The following is a 15,947-nucleotide window of genomic DNA, read 5'->3' as shown; positions in this document are numbered from 1 at the left end:
ACTACCCACTGCCTACTTACTTCCTAGCAGGAATGCAGCAGGGACTATTGTTGCCAGGTCTTTGTCAAGAAACTGGAAATCCAGATTTTTATATGAAATCTTTTCATTTAAAAATGTTAACAATTAAAAAAATATAGCTTGGCTAAGCTAAAATGCTTCAGGCCAGATTTAGCCCAGAGAAAGCCTTCAGTATCCTCGGCCAAGAATGAAACTTCTAACAACTTTATTTTCCCATAAGGAAATAAAATCTCAGACTAGTAGTTTGGAGAAAAGACAATTTATATAAGTCAAGGTCTTTATCCTCAGTGATTGAAAGATTAATTGGAGAAATACTAGCAATCAGTAACTTGTATTCCAAGTACACGGGCCGTTTATTAAGAGATATTCTAGATTCAGTGAGTACTTGGGTTTTAAAAAATGACCTTTTTTTTGAAACAATTGAAGTATAACTGATTTCTTAAATTTTCCTACCCAGTTCTTCCGATTTTGTCCAAATGACAAAATGGTGTGTGTTTTGGGAGAGGATAATTGCTCAGATGCTGATACTCCAACTAAATATGGCACAGACTCATTTTTTTTTTGCACTTTTCTCCCTTTCCCTAACTCACCGCTGATGGCTGGAGACAATGTATTCTAATTCTGGTGTGCTCAGCATCTTCAGTGGGATGACGTTTATGCTAATGATGAAGTTTCCAGAGTCTTTGGTTCTTCAACCCAGAACAATTTAAAGTCTGGGGGTCCTTTTTCACTTGTTAATTAATATGGCTGGGCCCCAGGGGTTGAATGCAGGTTTTGTGGGACCTGGCGCCTACACATATTGGAGGACACCATTAAGCAACCAATTCAAAAGTATCTGTGGAAAGTTTTACAAAAACGATGTAGTTTTGTGTTAATACACGGGGGCGTGCACAAATAAGGATCTTTAAGTTTGAGTCATCCGCCTTTTCGGGCCCTACTGTGTGCTAAAGGCATTCCTTGCCTCACCTCCTCCGTCCCCCACGAGAGCACCCCGTGCAACAGCGACTGTCTCTGTAGAAAGGGAACAGCCACATACTTTAAACGCCCTGTCCAACCCGAGCGCGCCTCTCCACACCTCTAAACTGCTCCCCACGACTGCAGTCCCGGGACCCCAGTACTCTAGAAGAGGCATGGAGTCGGGGTTCTCTCGGGAGGGCCGCGAGCAGGGAGCGTCTGCGTAAACCGCAGGCAGTAAGTCGGGGCGTCTGTCTGGAGCAGGCCCCTGGCAAGTCCTCAGGAGACGAGGATTCCCGGCCCGCGCCTCCGCGCCTCGGTGCCCCCGCGCCCCGCCGGCGCCTCAGCCGGCTCCGCGGCGCGCATGCTCCGTGCGCGGCTCCCCGGCGACCCGGGATAATGAGCGCCGGGCCAAGGGGGCCGGCCGAGCCGCAGCAGCCAGGACCCGGGGCTCGGCGTCGGGCCCGGGGCGCTGCGCGCGGCTGCTGAAGGGGCGGCGGCGGCGGCCAGCACCCTGCGCTCCCGAGTGCGGCTCTCTGGCCGGACGCGCGCGCCCGGTCGGTCCCCGGGGCCCTCTGGAGGTGACTCGGGCGGGCCCGGCCGGGCGGCGGAGTCGGCGGGGAGGGCGGGGATGAGGCGATGAGGCGACGAGCAGCCGCCGTCGCGCTGCGCCAGCCGCGGCCGTAGCGGGAGTCGGGCCGGGGGCGAGATCCGTCGTCCCGACGTCGGGCCGCGAGCCCAGACAAAGGCGGAGGAGCCGCCCGAGGAGCGGGCCGGCGCCGCCGCGGAGGGAGGCCGTCGCCGGGGTCGCCGCCGGGGCCCGCCGGGGCTCTCGGGCCGCCGCGCTTCCTCTGCGGCCGCTGCGCTAGGCGAGGCCGCCCGGGCCGAGGAGGCCGCCCCCGGAGCCCCCGCCCGCTCGCCGGCGCCGCCTCCGAGCCGCCTCGGCCGTCCCCGCGGCCCGGGCGGGAGGCGGCGGCCGCCGGCGAGGCGAGGCGGCTGGCGCCCGGCCTGTCAGGCCACCGGCCCGGCCCGGTTCGGCCCGCGGGTCGCCCCCCCATGCGGAGGAGCTGCCGCCGGGGCCATGCAGCAGGCGCCGCAACCGTACGAGTTCTTCAGCGAGGAGAACAGCCCGAAATGGCGGGGACTGCTGGTCTCGGCCCTGCGGAAGGTCAGTGCCCGAGGGTGCCCGGGCGACCGCGGGGGCTGAGGGAGGTGCCGGGCCGGCTCGGGTTGCGGCGTCTGGGCCGGGCGGCCGGCGGGCGGGGTGCTCTGCCCCGCGGCCCCTCCGACCTTCTAACGGGGCGCTGCACATCCTCCAGGCGCGCGGGCCGGGGCCGAGCTGGGGCTCCGAGGCGGGGACGGGGCCGGGTGGGGTGGGGTGGGGTGGGGTGGGGTGGGGTGGGGGGCATGCATAATTGCCTGTTGCATCCACAAGGACATTTTCTCAGCTTTCCCCCTGGCCCCGGAAGGAAAGTTTTGTTGTGATTATAAAACTGGATTTCATGTTGCAGTCATTTCGTCAGGCGACTTCCGCCGTTGACCAATTTGTTGTCCTCAGGCTGGAGTCGGCAGGAGAAAGTCCCGCCGGTACTTGGGAGGTTTCTAAAACAAAAACACATTTCCAGACCCGGTAATTACTTTTAGTTTAGTTCTTCGGGGGTTTCCCCCTAGGCCGTTTGCTTGTCCACTCGCTGAAGAGGCAGTGCTTTTTTGTAATTTGGATGTGTTTCACAAGTGCGAAATGTCAGTGAAACCTACATATTTCTTCTGTTTGCAAGTCTTAGGTTAGTTTCAAATGCCTCCTCACGCCATGCAAAAGGTGTCCTACTCGTTTACAGGAGATTTCCCCCTTAAAATTTGGTCACTGTCTTCACTGCTTGTGGTTTAGCAGTTGGATTCATTTTAAGCGTGCAAAAACGGAGCAGCTTCTAAATAGCAATCTTTAATAAAATTTCGGCGCATCGCTAGCATGGATGACACTCCTGTAGATGGTGTCAGTCTTTATCTGTGGATTTAGTAATAATCATGTTACCATTTTTGTAATAAATCCTTTTGTAAAGTCAAGGGAAATTTAAAGACTAAATGGGTGCAGATTAGATAGCATGCCTGCTGAACGTGCTTCCCTTGTTATTGGTGCACTTAGTCCTTTTGCCTTTTGTGCAAAATAACCCAGAATAAATTTTAAAATAATAAAAGCACTAATTTAATACCCTGTAGTAATTAGAAAGGAAATCTTACTATGTTAAAATTCTACAAATTAAGGAGGGTAGTGTATTTTATTATGTCAAAATTTAAAAAAGTTTTATACTTTAAAAATTTTTTCTCGTGTATTGCGTTTCAGATTTTTCATTATTTTCATAATTCTTACAGGGAGACATTGCCTCCTTTAGGCCAAATTCCAAGCTATGTATTTTTAAAGAACTTGGTGGAGGCCAGGAAGGGCAACTAGACATTTTATATTAGGTGTTTAAAATATTAAATTGACCTTCCCTCCATAGGCATACTATAAGGAGAGGGAAGGAAATGCAGTGTGCTGAATGTGGATAATGAACTCTGGCCTGAGTTGAAAGCAGAGGGGGAAATACTTAGACTGCAATTTATCCTTCCACCACAAAGGAGTGAGTGCAGTTATCAGGTGGGCCTGCATTGTTGACAGTGTGATGCAGGTATCTATCTATTAGTACTTTGGGGCAGCAAATGGTTTTTGAGTATATGTTACATAACTTATTCATTAGGTTGCTTTGACCCTAGTCATCCTTCATCCACAGATACAGATTTATTTTTTCAGGTTAGACTGAAAACAAAGCCACGACTAGCTCCCATTCTTAGTCTGTTGTGGTGAGACTATTATTTTGTATTTATGTGTTATGCTGGAACTCAGGTGCCTTGCAGATTGGTGTTATCTTATTCCACCATTCTTATATCCTTTGTTTATAGAATAAATACATCTGAATAAATTTGGTCTTTGAGGTGGGTTAAAAAGTGATTTCTATTTAGTAGTTTACTGTTATAGAATGAGGCATATTGCTTTGGAAGACATTTTTCATATTTTTGGAAAATTTTTTGTATTAGTAATTCTGATTATGACCAGTTTTGTGGTATTTGTGGTATTGCAGCATGTAGGTTTGTAGTGTCTGCTGCAAAGTTGTAATTCTTAAGGAGCTCAAAGTTCACTCTTTGCAGGATGTGTTGAATTCTGGTATGTAACTGCCACCCATGTCTATGTACAGGGAGAATTCCTGCCATTTCTGAGGAGACTGGCCTTCACATTGAAAGCATTTAAAATTTGACATCCTTCCTACTGACCAGATAGTCCCAAAGACTATGGGGATTAATAGTAGTAGAGGCAGTAATATGTTACTGCCAGAATTTTCCTCCTCAGTGGTTTGGCCACTGAATATGTGGTGTGCTCTAGCTTTCTTTAGTATTCATATATTTATTATTTAAAATATTTATTTATGCATACAAGAACTGGGGTACAGGCCATAGGTGTGGGGGGAGGTGAGAGGATTTACCAGAGACAGAGTGGGGAACAGAACAGGCAGACTGACTGAAATACACTGCCGAGGGGAGCAGGGAGTGAGTCAGGAGAGGTCTGCTGTGGCATGTGGGTCACCTCCCTGGCGGGTAGATTGAACTCGCTGCAGGTAGCTTCATAGTGCTACATCTTAACCCCTTGCACCACCAGGGAGGCCCCTCTTTAGCATTTATTGAACAATTTTTAGTTACTTGGCATTATGCTGGATCATAAGGATAAAAAGACGAATAAAAGCAAAGGCTCTCCTTTTACCATCTAGACTGAAAATTCCAAACTTTGAGGTTTTGGTTTATATAAATGAGATAGCAATTTAGGGGCTCAGAGTGCTGTAAGGAGTATCTGTAGGTGTGTGCAAAAGAGCAATGTAGTTTAATTGACTGTAAGGTTAGCCCAGATGGGCAACTTGGTGGAACCTACAAAACTGTTGAAACTTTCAGAAAGGTAAAATCATAACTCTCATGCAAATATAAATGAACATGTATCAATAATTTTGAGTCAACTCATTACTTACAAGGGGCTTGTAAAGCCATTTTATATGAAAATTCGAGGAGGTCGCTATTTATAGGCAGTTTAGTAAAGGAATATTTAGATGAGATTGTTGAGTTAGATACAAAATTAGTGAATATCATGCAGGAACATAAACATCAATTTTTTTTTAAAAGATTTATTTATTTATACAAGAACCAGGGTACAGGCCAGATGCCCAGGAGGGTGAGAGGATTCACCAGAGACAGAGTGGGGAACAACACGGGGAAATACACTGACGAAATACACTGCTGAGGGGAGCAGCGGGCTAGATAGGAGAGGTCTGCCACTCCATGTGGATCTCTCACCGGCCGGCCAGGATTGAACCCGCGCTGCAGAGGCTGTGGACAACTTCACAGTGCAGCGCTCAACTGCCTGGGTCACCAGGGAGGCCCCATAAACAGCAAGTTTTATGTTCACTTTTCTCCTAATTAGAATTTGCAACTGTACCAAATATCTCTAAATTAATTTCTAGATATGTAAAATTTCCTGGTTACTAGAGAGCAATCAAAGGTTCTAGCAGTGCAGTGCACTAGAGAACACCTAGTAATCGCTTCTACTTATTTTCATTTTTTTGCTTATTTTTATGCCCTCCTCTCCCCCCATATAGATTTGGCAAAGCTGACATTTTTGACATAGAAAATGCAAGACCTCTTTTTTGGGCCTCCCTGGTGGCTCAGGGGTTAAAGTCTCAGAGCTATCAAGCTGTCACCAGCCACTGAGGCATGAGTTCAATTCCTGGCCAGGGAGCTAACCCATGTGGTGCAGCAGACCCCTCCTGTCTTGTCTGCTGCTCCCCTCAGCAGTGTGTTTCAGTAGATCCACCTGTTCTGCTCCCCACTGTCTCTGGTGAATCCTCTCATCCCCCGCACTTCTGGCCTGCACCCCAGTTCTTACATACATACATAAATAATAATAAATCTTTAAAGAAAAAGAAAATGCAAGAGGTTTTTTACACTAACATTAATAAACAAAATATTCACAAACACTGTAAAATTAATATATGAAAGAATTTTAGAAATAGAAATGTGCTCTTTAACGTTGTTTTTCCTGTAACTTTTAAAACAATACTTCATCTACGGCATTTATGGGGACTATAACCAAGATGAAAATGCATACATTATGCAAAAATGAAAAATGAAGTAAAAAATATATAAAATAAAAAAAATATATAGAACTATAAAAGCAAAGCAGGCACAATCACATACTACTAATGGATAATACATGGCTTGTTAACATTACTATTAAATTACGTATCTTCCCTAAAAGAGCCAGAAACTTAAATGCCTTCATATCACTACTCCCGGAGAACACTGAAGCTATCGTATTACGGGGGTGTGGGGTGGGATGGGGTGTGTGTGTGTGTGTGTGTGTGTGTGTGTGTGTATGTAAGAGAATGAAATGCATGTAGGCTATACTTGTAAATGTTGCCTGTCACCTGTGTCTTTGAATGCCTTTGGTACTTAGTGCATGTACTATCTGATTATGTATTTAGAAAAACAGTGTAAGCATTCTGTATTTGGAAACATGCCTTAAAATCATTTCATGATGTTTTTAAGTCCCTGATAATTTCCTTGTATGTGCCTTTTCTGTAAGGTTGTAAGGTACTCTTAACCAGGGTAACTGTGGAAGAAAAATGTTGGTTGTGTCATTATCCATAGTTACGAATGTCATAGAGAGGTAAAAGAATTGGTTAAATTACTTTGTTCCGGACATAAAATTTAAAGGACCAAGACCAAAGGAAGATAAGACTGGATAGTTGGGAGACTAGGTTGACTAGGTTGAATCTAATTGGAAGTCCGGTAGGGTTATTTATGTTACAAGGTATTAGATGAAATTAATCAAAATTGCTTCTTTGAAAGATCACTACCACTCTACACTAGAAACAAATAAGAGAGCCTATCATTTTTGTGACATAAAATCTAGTCTGACTTTTCTAAAGCCACTGGACAGTAGATGAACAGCAGAACTACAGTTTAACTTGTTTCAGGTTAAATATTGAGTTTAACTTGTTTCAGGTTAAATATTGATTCCTTACCTCAGTCATTACAATTTGCTCTTAAATATCTAAGATGTAGGAGGTATGAGAGAATGTCTGAGTTATTTAATAGCAGACTATAGCAAGGAAACGTGATTGGAAGGTTTTTATTCAAAAATGCTTTTGTGAAGTCTGAAAGATCCTAGCATTTCTGCCTTTGTAGTTGTTAGAGTTATTTTAGAAAATTGCACTGGGGCTCAGAAGAAAAGTGGAAGGTGCTTTAAGAAAATAAAATTGGTATCACTGACATGTGGGGGTCAAGGCTTCTTTACTGAAATAACATTTGTGCTGTGTTCTGGGGGATATTTTCATGTATTTATTGAATATCTTCTGAGTGTCAGGCTTTAGTCTTCATACTGAGATTGTAGCAAGGCCCCTGGTGTCATAAAGCTTCCATTCTAACTGGCTGTGACTGGGAGAGACAGACAATGAAGATGTGAACAATTATCTGAAAAATCAATAAGATTAACAAAATAAAGGAGGAGAAAGGATTTGAATTCAAGGCAAAACTAGGAATGTGACTTGTTTTAAAGGACCAAGACCAAAGGAAGATAAGACTGGATAGTTGGGAGATTAGGTTGACTAGGTTGAATCTAATAGGAAGTCCGATAGGGTTATTTATGTTACAAAGTATTAGATGAAATTAATCAAAATTGCTTCTTTGAAAGATCACTACCACTCTACACTAGAAACAAATAAGAGATCCTATTATTTTTGTGACATAAAATCTAATCTGAATTTTCTAAAGCCACTGGACAGTAGACAAACAGCAGAACTACAAGGGAGCCATTTGGAATTGTTCCAAACTAATAATGACCCAAACTGACCCAAGTGGTTCAGTCAGAACTGGATGAGCTTTAGGAATGCATTTTAACTTGCTGCATTTAGCTCCCTGTCAGCCATGATTTAATAGTCTTCATCTATTTTCAGTTTAATTTTGGTATGGTATATTTGGAGCAATAATATTCCATTAAAGTGTTTTATGCTGAGTGTCCAAAGCATTACCTGTGTTACCACTTGACATAAATCAAGCATATATATGTCTTTTGTATTAACCATGGCCTCTCTTTCAAGGGAAGAGTAGTTTGATTATATCCTCTGTTAGCCTGCATATTTGAATCAGGAAGGAATTTAATGGAACTAATGGATTTAGCATTATCTCATGTAGTCACGTTAAAAATTAACAACCTAAAATTCTTTTCTTCTTTTACATAACATATGATAGTAAGTAGGAAGCTTTTGAATGTATGAGGTGTTACACAGTTCACATTTTAATGTGTAGAGATAAAACAACATGGTGAAAATAACATCAGGATTTATATATAAGCATTAGTATTGTCTCTTCCAGTTATAGTTTTCAGTACCCTAGTTTTCTTCACTAAATCATTTTGTAAACTCAAACATCCTCTTACATAACACTTTGTAATTTTTTTCTCAGTGGACCCATTAGCAGCATATGACAGTTGATCTCTTGTTCTTTGTTGAACTATTTTCTTCATTTGATTTCCAGCATACCACACTGCTGTCTTTTCCCCTCACTGACTAGACGCTCTAGGTTTTTTTCTTTTGTGTGTTCTTCCTTATCAAACATGACTACATCATCCTCACTACTCCAGAGCTTAGTATTTGGGCTTATATTTCTATTTACAGTCACTTTCTTGAATATCCCACCTAGCCTCATTACTTCACATAACCATATCTGATGATTTCCAAGTTTATATTTTTGGCTCAGATCTCTGTACTGAGCTTGGCTGTCCAGCTTTTTGATACCTCCACATAGATATGTGATAAGCATCTCAACCAACATAGTGTTCCTCCTCTTCCCTTGAAAAGTTGCTCTTTTGGTAGTATTTTCCATAGTAGTAAATAGCTACTCTGTTCAGATAGTTGCTCAAAATAAAAATCTTGAATTATTTCGAATCTTGTCTTTTTTCATAACACACGTCTAATCTGTGAGCAAATCATTTTAGCTCTGCTTTAAACTATACCTGCATTCGATCACCATTTCTTGCTCTTCAGCACTTTTACTACCTGGGACCAAGTCAGCATTACCAGTCTCTTGGAGTACTACAGTAGTCCCTTAATTAGTCTTCTCTCTTCTATCTTTGTCCTGTTTAGTCTTTTGTCAGCACAGTAGTGGTTAGTGAGATTCTGTCATTCTGTCTTCCCAGTGACCTGCTAAGCCTTCTGTAATCTGGTGCTGTCCCCTTCCCTGCCCCTTTACCTCTGATCTCATTTACTGTTCTCCCTTTTTTTTTTTTTTTTTTTTTTAAAGATTTATTTATTTTTATACAAGAACCGGGGTACAGACCAGATACACGGGAAGGTGAGAGGATTCACCAGAGACAGAGCGGGGACAGAACAGGCAGACTGACGAAATACACTGCTAAGGGGAGCAGCGGGTGAGTCAGGAGAGGTCTGCCGCGCCATGTGGGACCCTCACCCGCAGGCTGGGATCGAACCGGCATCGCCGAGGCTGCGGGCAGCTTCACAGAGCGGCGCTCAACCACCTGCGCCACCAGGGGAGGCCCTACTGTTCTCCCTTTTTTGCTCTATTTCTCCCCTCACTGGGCAGAAACATAGATTGTTGTATTTGTAGGCTTTTATACTTGCTATTTCTTCTGCCTAGAACAACCTTCTCTCAGATAAAAACATGGATGACTGACCTTTTTTACTGCATTTAAGTGTTCACACAAACATCCTCTCCTCTGGGAACCTGCTCCCATAGCTTCTCTAAAACTGCTACCTTCTCTGCTTTCTGTACTTTCTGTCTAGGATATTTACAACATGACCCAATCCAAGTTTATTATCATTTTCCATAAACTTACATCTCCAGTATGAATGATACACCCAGTTTTCAAGCCAGATACTGAGTCATCATCCTTCCCTATATTGTCACACCAGGATCACATTTGCTCAACACTGAGTCTTTTTGATTCTTTCTCCTAATCTAGGAATTGTCTAACTTTTTTTTGCTGTGTATCCTCTAGGGAATTTTGAAAATTTTACACATTTTTATGTTGACATCTTAAAATGCTCATCTTAAATTCAAATACTTGCAGAGGATATAATTTTTTCTGTGTTCTAGGTATTGATGTTTTAAAACAGCTCCTTAGTCTTTTAAATATTTCCAGTGAAATCTAAATATCACAACAATTTGATATCCGTCATTCATTCTTATAAAATAACACAGCAAAGTGCTTTATTAACAGTGGGAAATTTTTTTTCTGTGAAATTTTCATTACACTTCTCCCACATTATTCTTATATATTTTGTATTTAAAGGTTTTTGATCTTTGTGCTTATACTTCTTTGCAGCAATAAAGAAAACTGTGTATGAAATTTCTAAAAATTCCTCCTATAATCATAAAGTTTTAAACCTCTCTTTTGAGTTATTTAATAGAATATAGTTCATCAAAAGAACATAAATGGGGCCTCCCTGGTGGCGCAAGTGGTTAAGCGTCAGCACTGTGAAGCAATCCACAGCCACTGCAGCATGAGTTCTATCCCCCACCAGGGAGGTGACCCACATGGTGCAGCAAACCTCTCCTGTCTCGCCAACTGCTCCCTTTAGCAGTGTATTTCAATCCGCCTGTTCTGTTTTACACACTGTTTCTGGTGACTCCTTTCACCCCCCACACCTCTGGCCTGTATGCATAAATAAAGCTTTAAAAAAATATATATGTATATAAATGTTAATTAAAAAAATCATAAAGCTTTATTGAGTATGTATTAGTGATGTTTGTAGCTGTTTGCATGGTTTTTAAATTAATTCATGTTTCTTGGGTAAATATTACTTGTTGTTAGAATGAGACAAGATTTTGCTGGAATGAATCAGAGTTCAGCATCAGTCCTATTCCTCTTTCACTTCTCTAGATCTAAGCGCTGAAACCCTTGTCAACATAATAGATGAAAAATTTAAAGCAATCAAACTCATTTTTAAAACTTTCTTTAAATTATATGTCAAAAATTATGTAGTCATCTGTCATAAAAACTTTGTCAAAATAGGTCAACCAGCGCCTCAGGTATGTTCACCTTCAATTTTGTTCAAAGCAAAAAGTTGGAAACTGTCTAATTTGAAAAATGATATGTTACTTGGTCTTTATTGTCACTTTTTCATTTTCTACCTTTTTCAGGTCTTGTCAATTAATAATTATAACTGTTGCTTTTTTACTTAGGTATTTTGTACCTAGGAACTTTGTTTAGGCCAGTATATCCAGGAAAGATTTAAAACAACATTAATTTCAGTACATCTTAACCATCACAATGTTTATTTGATAAAATGTGTTTTGCCTTATCACATTCTTTAAATATATTTTCATTGAGTCCTTGGAACTGCACGTCTAGCTCATTTTATTAGTTTTATGTTTTGGCCCAACAAATGATAAAAAACTGAGTGGCTTAATGAAACACATATTATCTCACCATCTCTATAAGTTAAAAGTACAAACACAATTAGCTTTTCTGCTTAGGGTCTTGCAAGGTTGAAGTCAAGGTTATGACTGAGATTGCCATGTCATCCGAGACTTGGGCTCCTCTTCTAAGCTCATGTGGTTATTGATAGAATTCATTTTCTTGCAGTTCTAGAGACTGTCACCGTTCTTATCTAGATTTCATATAACCCTTGCTGCTTATTCAAGGAGGAATTTATACCCTTGATATTTCTTGTCTCATACTTCTGGACCCTCTTTTAAAGGACGCACTTGATTTAACTCAGGCATACTTAGGCCTTTTTGATCAACTCAAGGTCAGCTGATTAAGGGCCTCAGTCACCTTTGCTCTATATGGTAACCTCATCCCAGAGTGATACCCTATCATATTCACAGGCCCTGCTCATACTCAAAGGTAGAAGAATAGATGGGGTGAATATACCAAGTGGAGGGACTCTTGGGAGCCACCTTAGAATTCTTCCTACCACACTGATTAATTTTGTGGAGAATATCCAACACTGGTGGTGCAGGTGGTTGAGCTGTGCTGTCCGAAACCTCTGAAGTACGGGTTTGATCCTGGCCAGGCAGGCGAGAATCCCACATGGTGCAGCAGACCTCTCCTGTCTCGCCCGCTGCTCCCCTCAGCAGTGTATTTCAGTCAGTTTGCCTGTTCTGTTCCCCACTCTGTCTCTGGTGAATCCGCTCACCCTCCCGTGCATCTGGCCTGTTCCCTGGGTCTTGTATGCATGAATAAATAAATCTTTAAAAAAAAAAGAAAAAGAAAATATCCAACATATAATCTAATTGGTAAGGACTGTTTTGTCAGGCCAACTAGCCTAATCATATTTGTCTTCAGACAAAGTCTGATTTAATTTTTTATTCAAATGAATGTATTGATACATGCCACATGCTAACCATCTAACTTCTGAATTCTAATTGTAAGATAGAAAGATAGGTATGAAAACTTGTGTTGAGTTTTTTCTCCTGAAAAAATTAAGGTAATATTGCTATTAGCATTTCTTAAAATACTTTCTTTTCTCTGTTCTCATAAATTTTTCCCCAGTAGAATTTTTTTTTTTTTTTTGCTATAGGTTACGTGATGAAAAATATTTATGATCGTCTCTTTGTTTAGTGTCCTAGAATTAATTTTTGAATTATACCTCAGGTGAACAGCCCATAGTGAGATACAGGATAGGTTAAGAGATCTGTCTTTCTCTTAAGGTAAAGTGGGAGGAAAGCAGTTGTGAAAGGGAAGAAATGGAAAGGAAAACCTGCTTTATTCCTTAAGTGCAAGTACCTTGCCCTTGCCAGGCAGATCTTTAAGAAAGGCTGTGTCTGGGCCTCCTGGTGGCACGGGCAGTTGAGCGCAGCGCTGTGGAGCTGTCTGCAGCCTCTGCAGCGCTGGTTCGATCCCCGCCAGCCTCGGAGCAACTCATATGGTGAGCAGACCTCTCCTGTCTCCCCCACTGATCCCCTCAGCAGTGGATTTTATCAGTCTGCCTGTTCTGTTCCCTGCTCTGTCTCTGGTGAATCCTCTCACCCTCCCGCGCATCTGGCCTGTACCTCGGTTTTTGTATAAATAAAATAAATCTTAAAAAAAAAAAAAAAAAAAGAAAGAGTATATATGGTAGTTTTCATCATCATACATACTTGGAGGATTTGCCAGTTGAGTTCCAGACTACCACAATAAAGCGAGTATCAAATAAAATGAATCACAACAAATATTTTGATTTCCCAGTGCATAATAAAAGGTATGTTTACAGTATACTATAGTCTATTAAGTGTGTAATAGCATTATACCTTTTTTTTAAAAAAATAAAGCAATGTACACATCTTAATTAAAAAGCGCTTTATTGCTCAGAAATGCTTAACCATCATCTCAGTTGTTGGAAAAATGGCACCAATAGAATTGGATTGCCACAAATCTTCAATTTGTAGAAATGCAGTATTTGTGAAGCACAATAAACAAGGTATGCTAAATTGAATGAGATGACCTGTATGTACTTTCTGATTTTAAATAAATCCACAGTGGGTGAAAATCTGTCAAGAAAGCCCTTATTTAAGAGCACTGATATAAGAGAGAAGTTAATATTAATAGAAAGTAGAAATGGAGGAACATTAAGAGTAGGAATCACCTCATTTGTAATACTTTATGGGATAACCAAGTCTTCAGGTATATGTCCAATGAAATAAAAACAAATTTTATGGAGTTCTTGATTTTTCCCAATCTCCAGATTTCAGCAAGGCCAAGAAATGTCTGCTGCCATGAATTTATTCAAGAATTTACTGAGTGGTTTCTTGACAAGGCATGGTATTAGATTACATGTATGTTAGGAATAAGGAGTAGAAAAATAGGAGGAAACAAAAAAATGTAAGAAATGATTCTTGGCCTTATGAGTTTATAGTGTATAACTCTGGTTTGGTTTTTTTTTTTAAGATTTTATTTATTTTGCATAGGAGAACTGGGGTATAGTGCAGAGGTGCAGGGGGGTGAGAGGATTCACCAGAAACAGCATGGGGAGCAAAACAGGCAGATCTACTAAAAAGCACTGCTAAGGAGAGCAGCTGGCAAGGCAGGAGAGGTCTGCTGCCCCATATGTGGGTTAGTTCCCTGGCAGGGGATCAAACTCAGGCCATAGAGGTGGGCCATCTTTATGATAGAGCTGAGACTTAGCCTATAGGTCACCAGGGAGGCCTCCTGGTTTGATTCTTTTATTTTTTATTTTTATACAAGCACTGGGTATAGTCAGAAGCGTGGGAGGGTGAGAGAATTCACCAGAGCCAGAGCGGAGAGCAGAACAGGCAGACTGATGAAGTACACTGCTGAGGGGAGCAGCGGGCGGCAGGAGGGGTCTGCGCGCCATGTGGGACCCTTGCCTGGTGGCCAGGGATTGAACTGGCGCTGCAGAGGCTGCAGGCAGCTTTGCAACCCAGCGCTCAAACACTGTGCCACCAGGGAGGCCCTGTTTGATTCTTAACTATACATACTGATCAGAAAAATGCTACCTTAGAATATTACATTTTTAATATTGTTTTTTGCTTTGAGTATAATTGACAAATAATAAATACACATATTTGAAGTGTATGGTTTAACAAGTTTTATGTATGCATACTGTGGTGAAATCATCACAATAAATATGAGTATATCCGTCAGCCCCTGAATTTCCTCTTGTCTCTATCCTCCCTCCCCACTCCCCATCTCCAAATCGATACACTTTCCATCACTGTATACTGTCTTTTCTAGATGTTGTAGTAATGAAATCACATGGTATATACTTTTTTTTTTGGTGTGACATGTTTTACTCAGCATAATTATTTTGCAATTCATGTATGTTGTTGCATATAACAGTAATTCATTTCTTTTTATTATTCAGTAGTATTCATCGTGTGGATGTACCACTTTTTGTACATTTACCTATGATTTACATTTGGTTTTCAGATCTTGGTTATTACAAGTAAAAGCTGCTATGAACATTTGTGTGCAGGTCTTTATATGGACATATATTTTTCCCTTGGGTAATTACCAAAGAGGACTGGATCAGAGAGTAGGTATACGCTTAACTTTTTAAATAACTGGTAAACTCTTTTCCATTCAAATCACTGTACAATTTTACATTTCAACTAGCAACATGTGGGAGTTCTAGTTCTTCCTATCAACATTTGGTATTTAATTTTAGCACTTCTAATAGGTGCCTACTGGCATCTGGGCATTTTAATTCACATTTCCCTAATGATTAATGTTGTTGACCATCTTTTGTGTTTTTATTTGCCACCTGTGTATCTATGGAAAAATGTTCAGATCATTTTTGTTGAGTTGTTGTCTCTTGATTTTTTTAAAAAAAAGATTCATTTATTTATGTGTACAAGACTTGGGGTACAGGCCAGAGGTGTGGGGTGTGTGTGAAAGGAGTCAACAGAGACAGAGTGGGGAACAGAACAGGCAGATCTACTGAAAGACATTGCTGAGGGGAGCAGTGGGCCAATCAGGGGAGGTCTGCTGCACCATGTGTATATCTCCCTTGTCGGGGATTGAACTCGTGCTGCAGTGGCTGCAGATAGCTTCATAGGTTGTGTCTTAACCCCTTGTGCCACCAGGAAGGCCTGTGTTGTCTGTTGAGTTTTGAGAGTTTCTTTGTATGTTTGAATACAGATCCTTTTATCAAATATATGCACTAGAAAGATTTTCTTCCAGTCTGAAGCATTAACTTTTTATTTTTAAAGATTTATTTTTTATGCATATAAGAGCTGGGGTGCAGGCCAGAGATGTGGGGGCAGGGGACGAGAGCATTTGCCAGAGACAGAGTGGGGAGCAGAACAGGCAGATCTACTGAAATACACTGCTGAAGGGAACAGTGGGCGAGACAAGAAAGGTCTGCTCCACCATGTGAGTAGCTCCCTGGCAGGCTGGGGATCGAACTTGTGCCGCAGTGGCTGCAGATAGCTTC

The 15,947-nt window shown here is 41.7% G+C and overlaps 1 protein-coding gene across 1 annotated transcript in view; it reads left to right on the top strand.

The window, feature by feature from the left end:
* The first annotated feature begins 2,009 nt into the window (after nucleotides 1–2,009).
* SOS2 (SOS Ras/Rho guanine nucleotide exchange factor 2) overlaps nucleotides 2,010–15,947 on the top strand; it is a 75,416-nt gene continuing 61,478 nt past the window's right edge. The window contains exon 1 of the mRNA XM_037503293.2: nucleotides 2,010–2,140. Within this exon, the coding sequence (XP_037359190.1) occupies nucleotides 2,054–2,140 (87 nt within the window). The 5' untranslated portion in view covers nucleotides 2,010–2,053. The remainder of the gene's footprint in view (nucleotides 2,141–15,947) is intronic.

The sequence above is a fragment of the Talpa occidentalis genome, unplaced genomic scaffold (genome assembly GCF_014898055.3).
Source record: "Talpa occidentalis isolate TD23 unplaced genomic scaffold, MPIMG_talOcc4v2.1 talOcc4.11, whole genome shotgun sequence".
NCBI classification, from domain to species: domain Eukaryota; kingdom Metazoa; phylum Chordata; class Mammalia; order Eulipotyphla; family Talpidae; genus Talpa; species Talpa occidentalis.
Note: the sequence above shows the minus strand (reverse complement) of the source record. Positions and strands in the feature narration are given on the sequence as shown.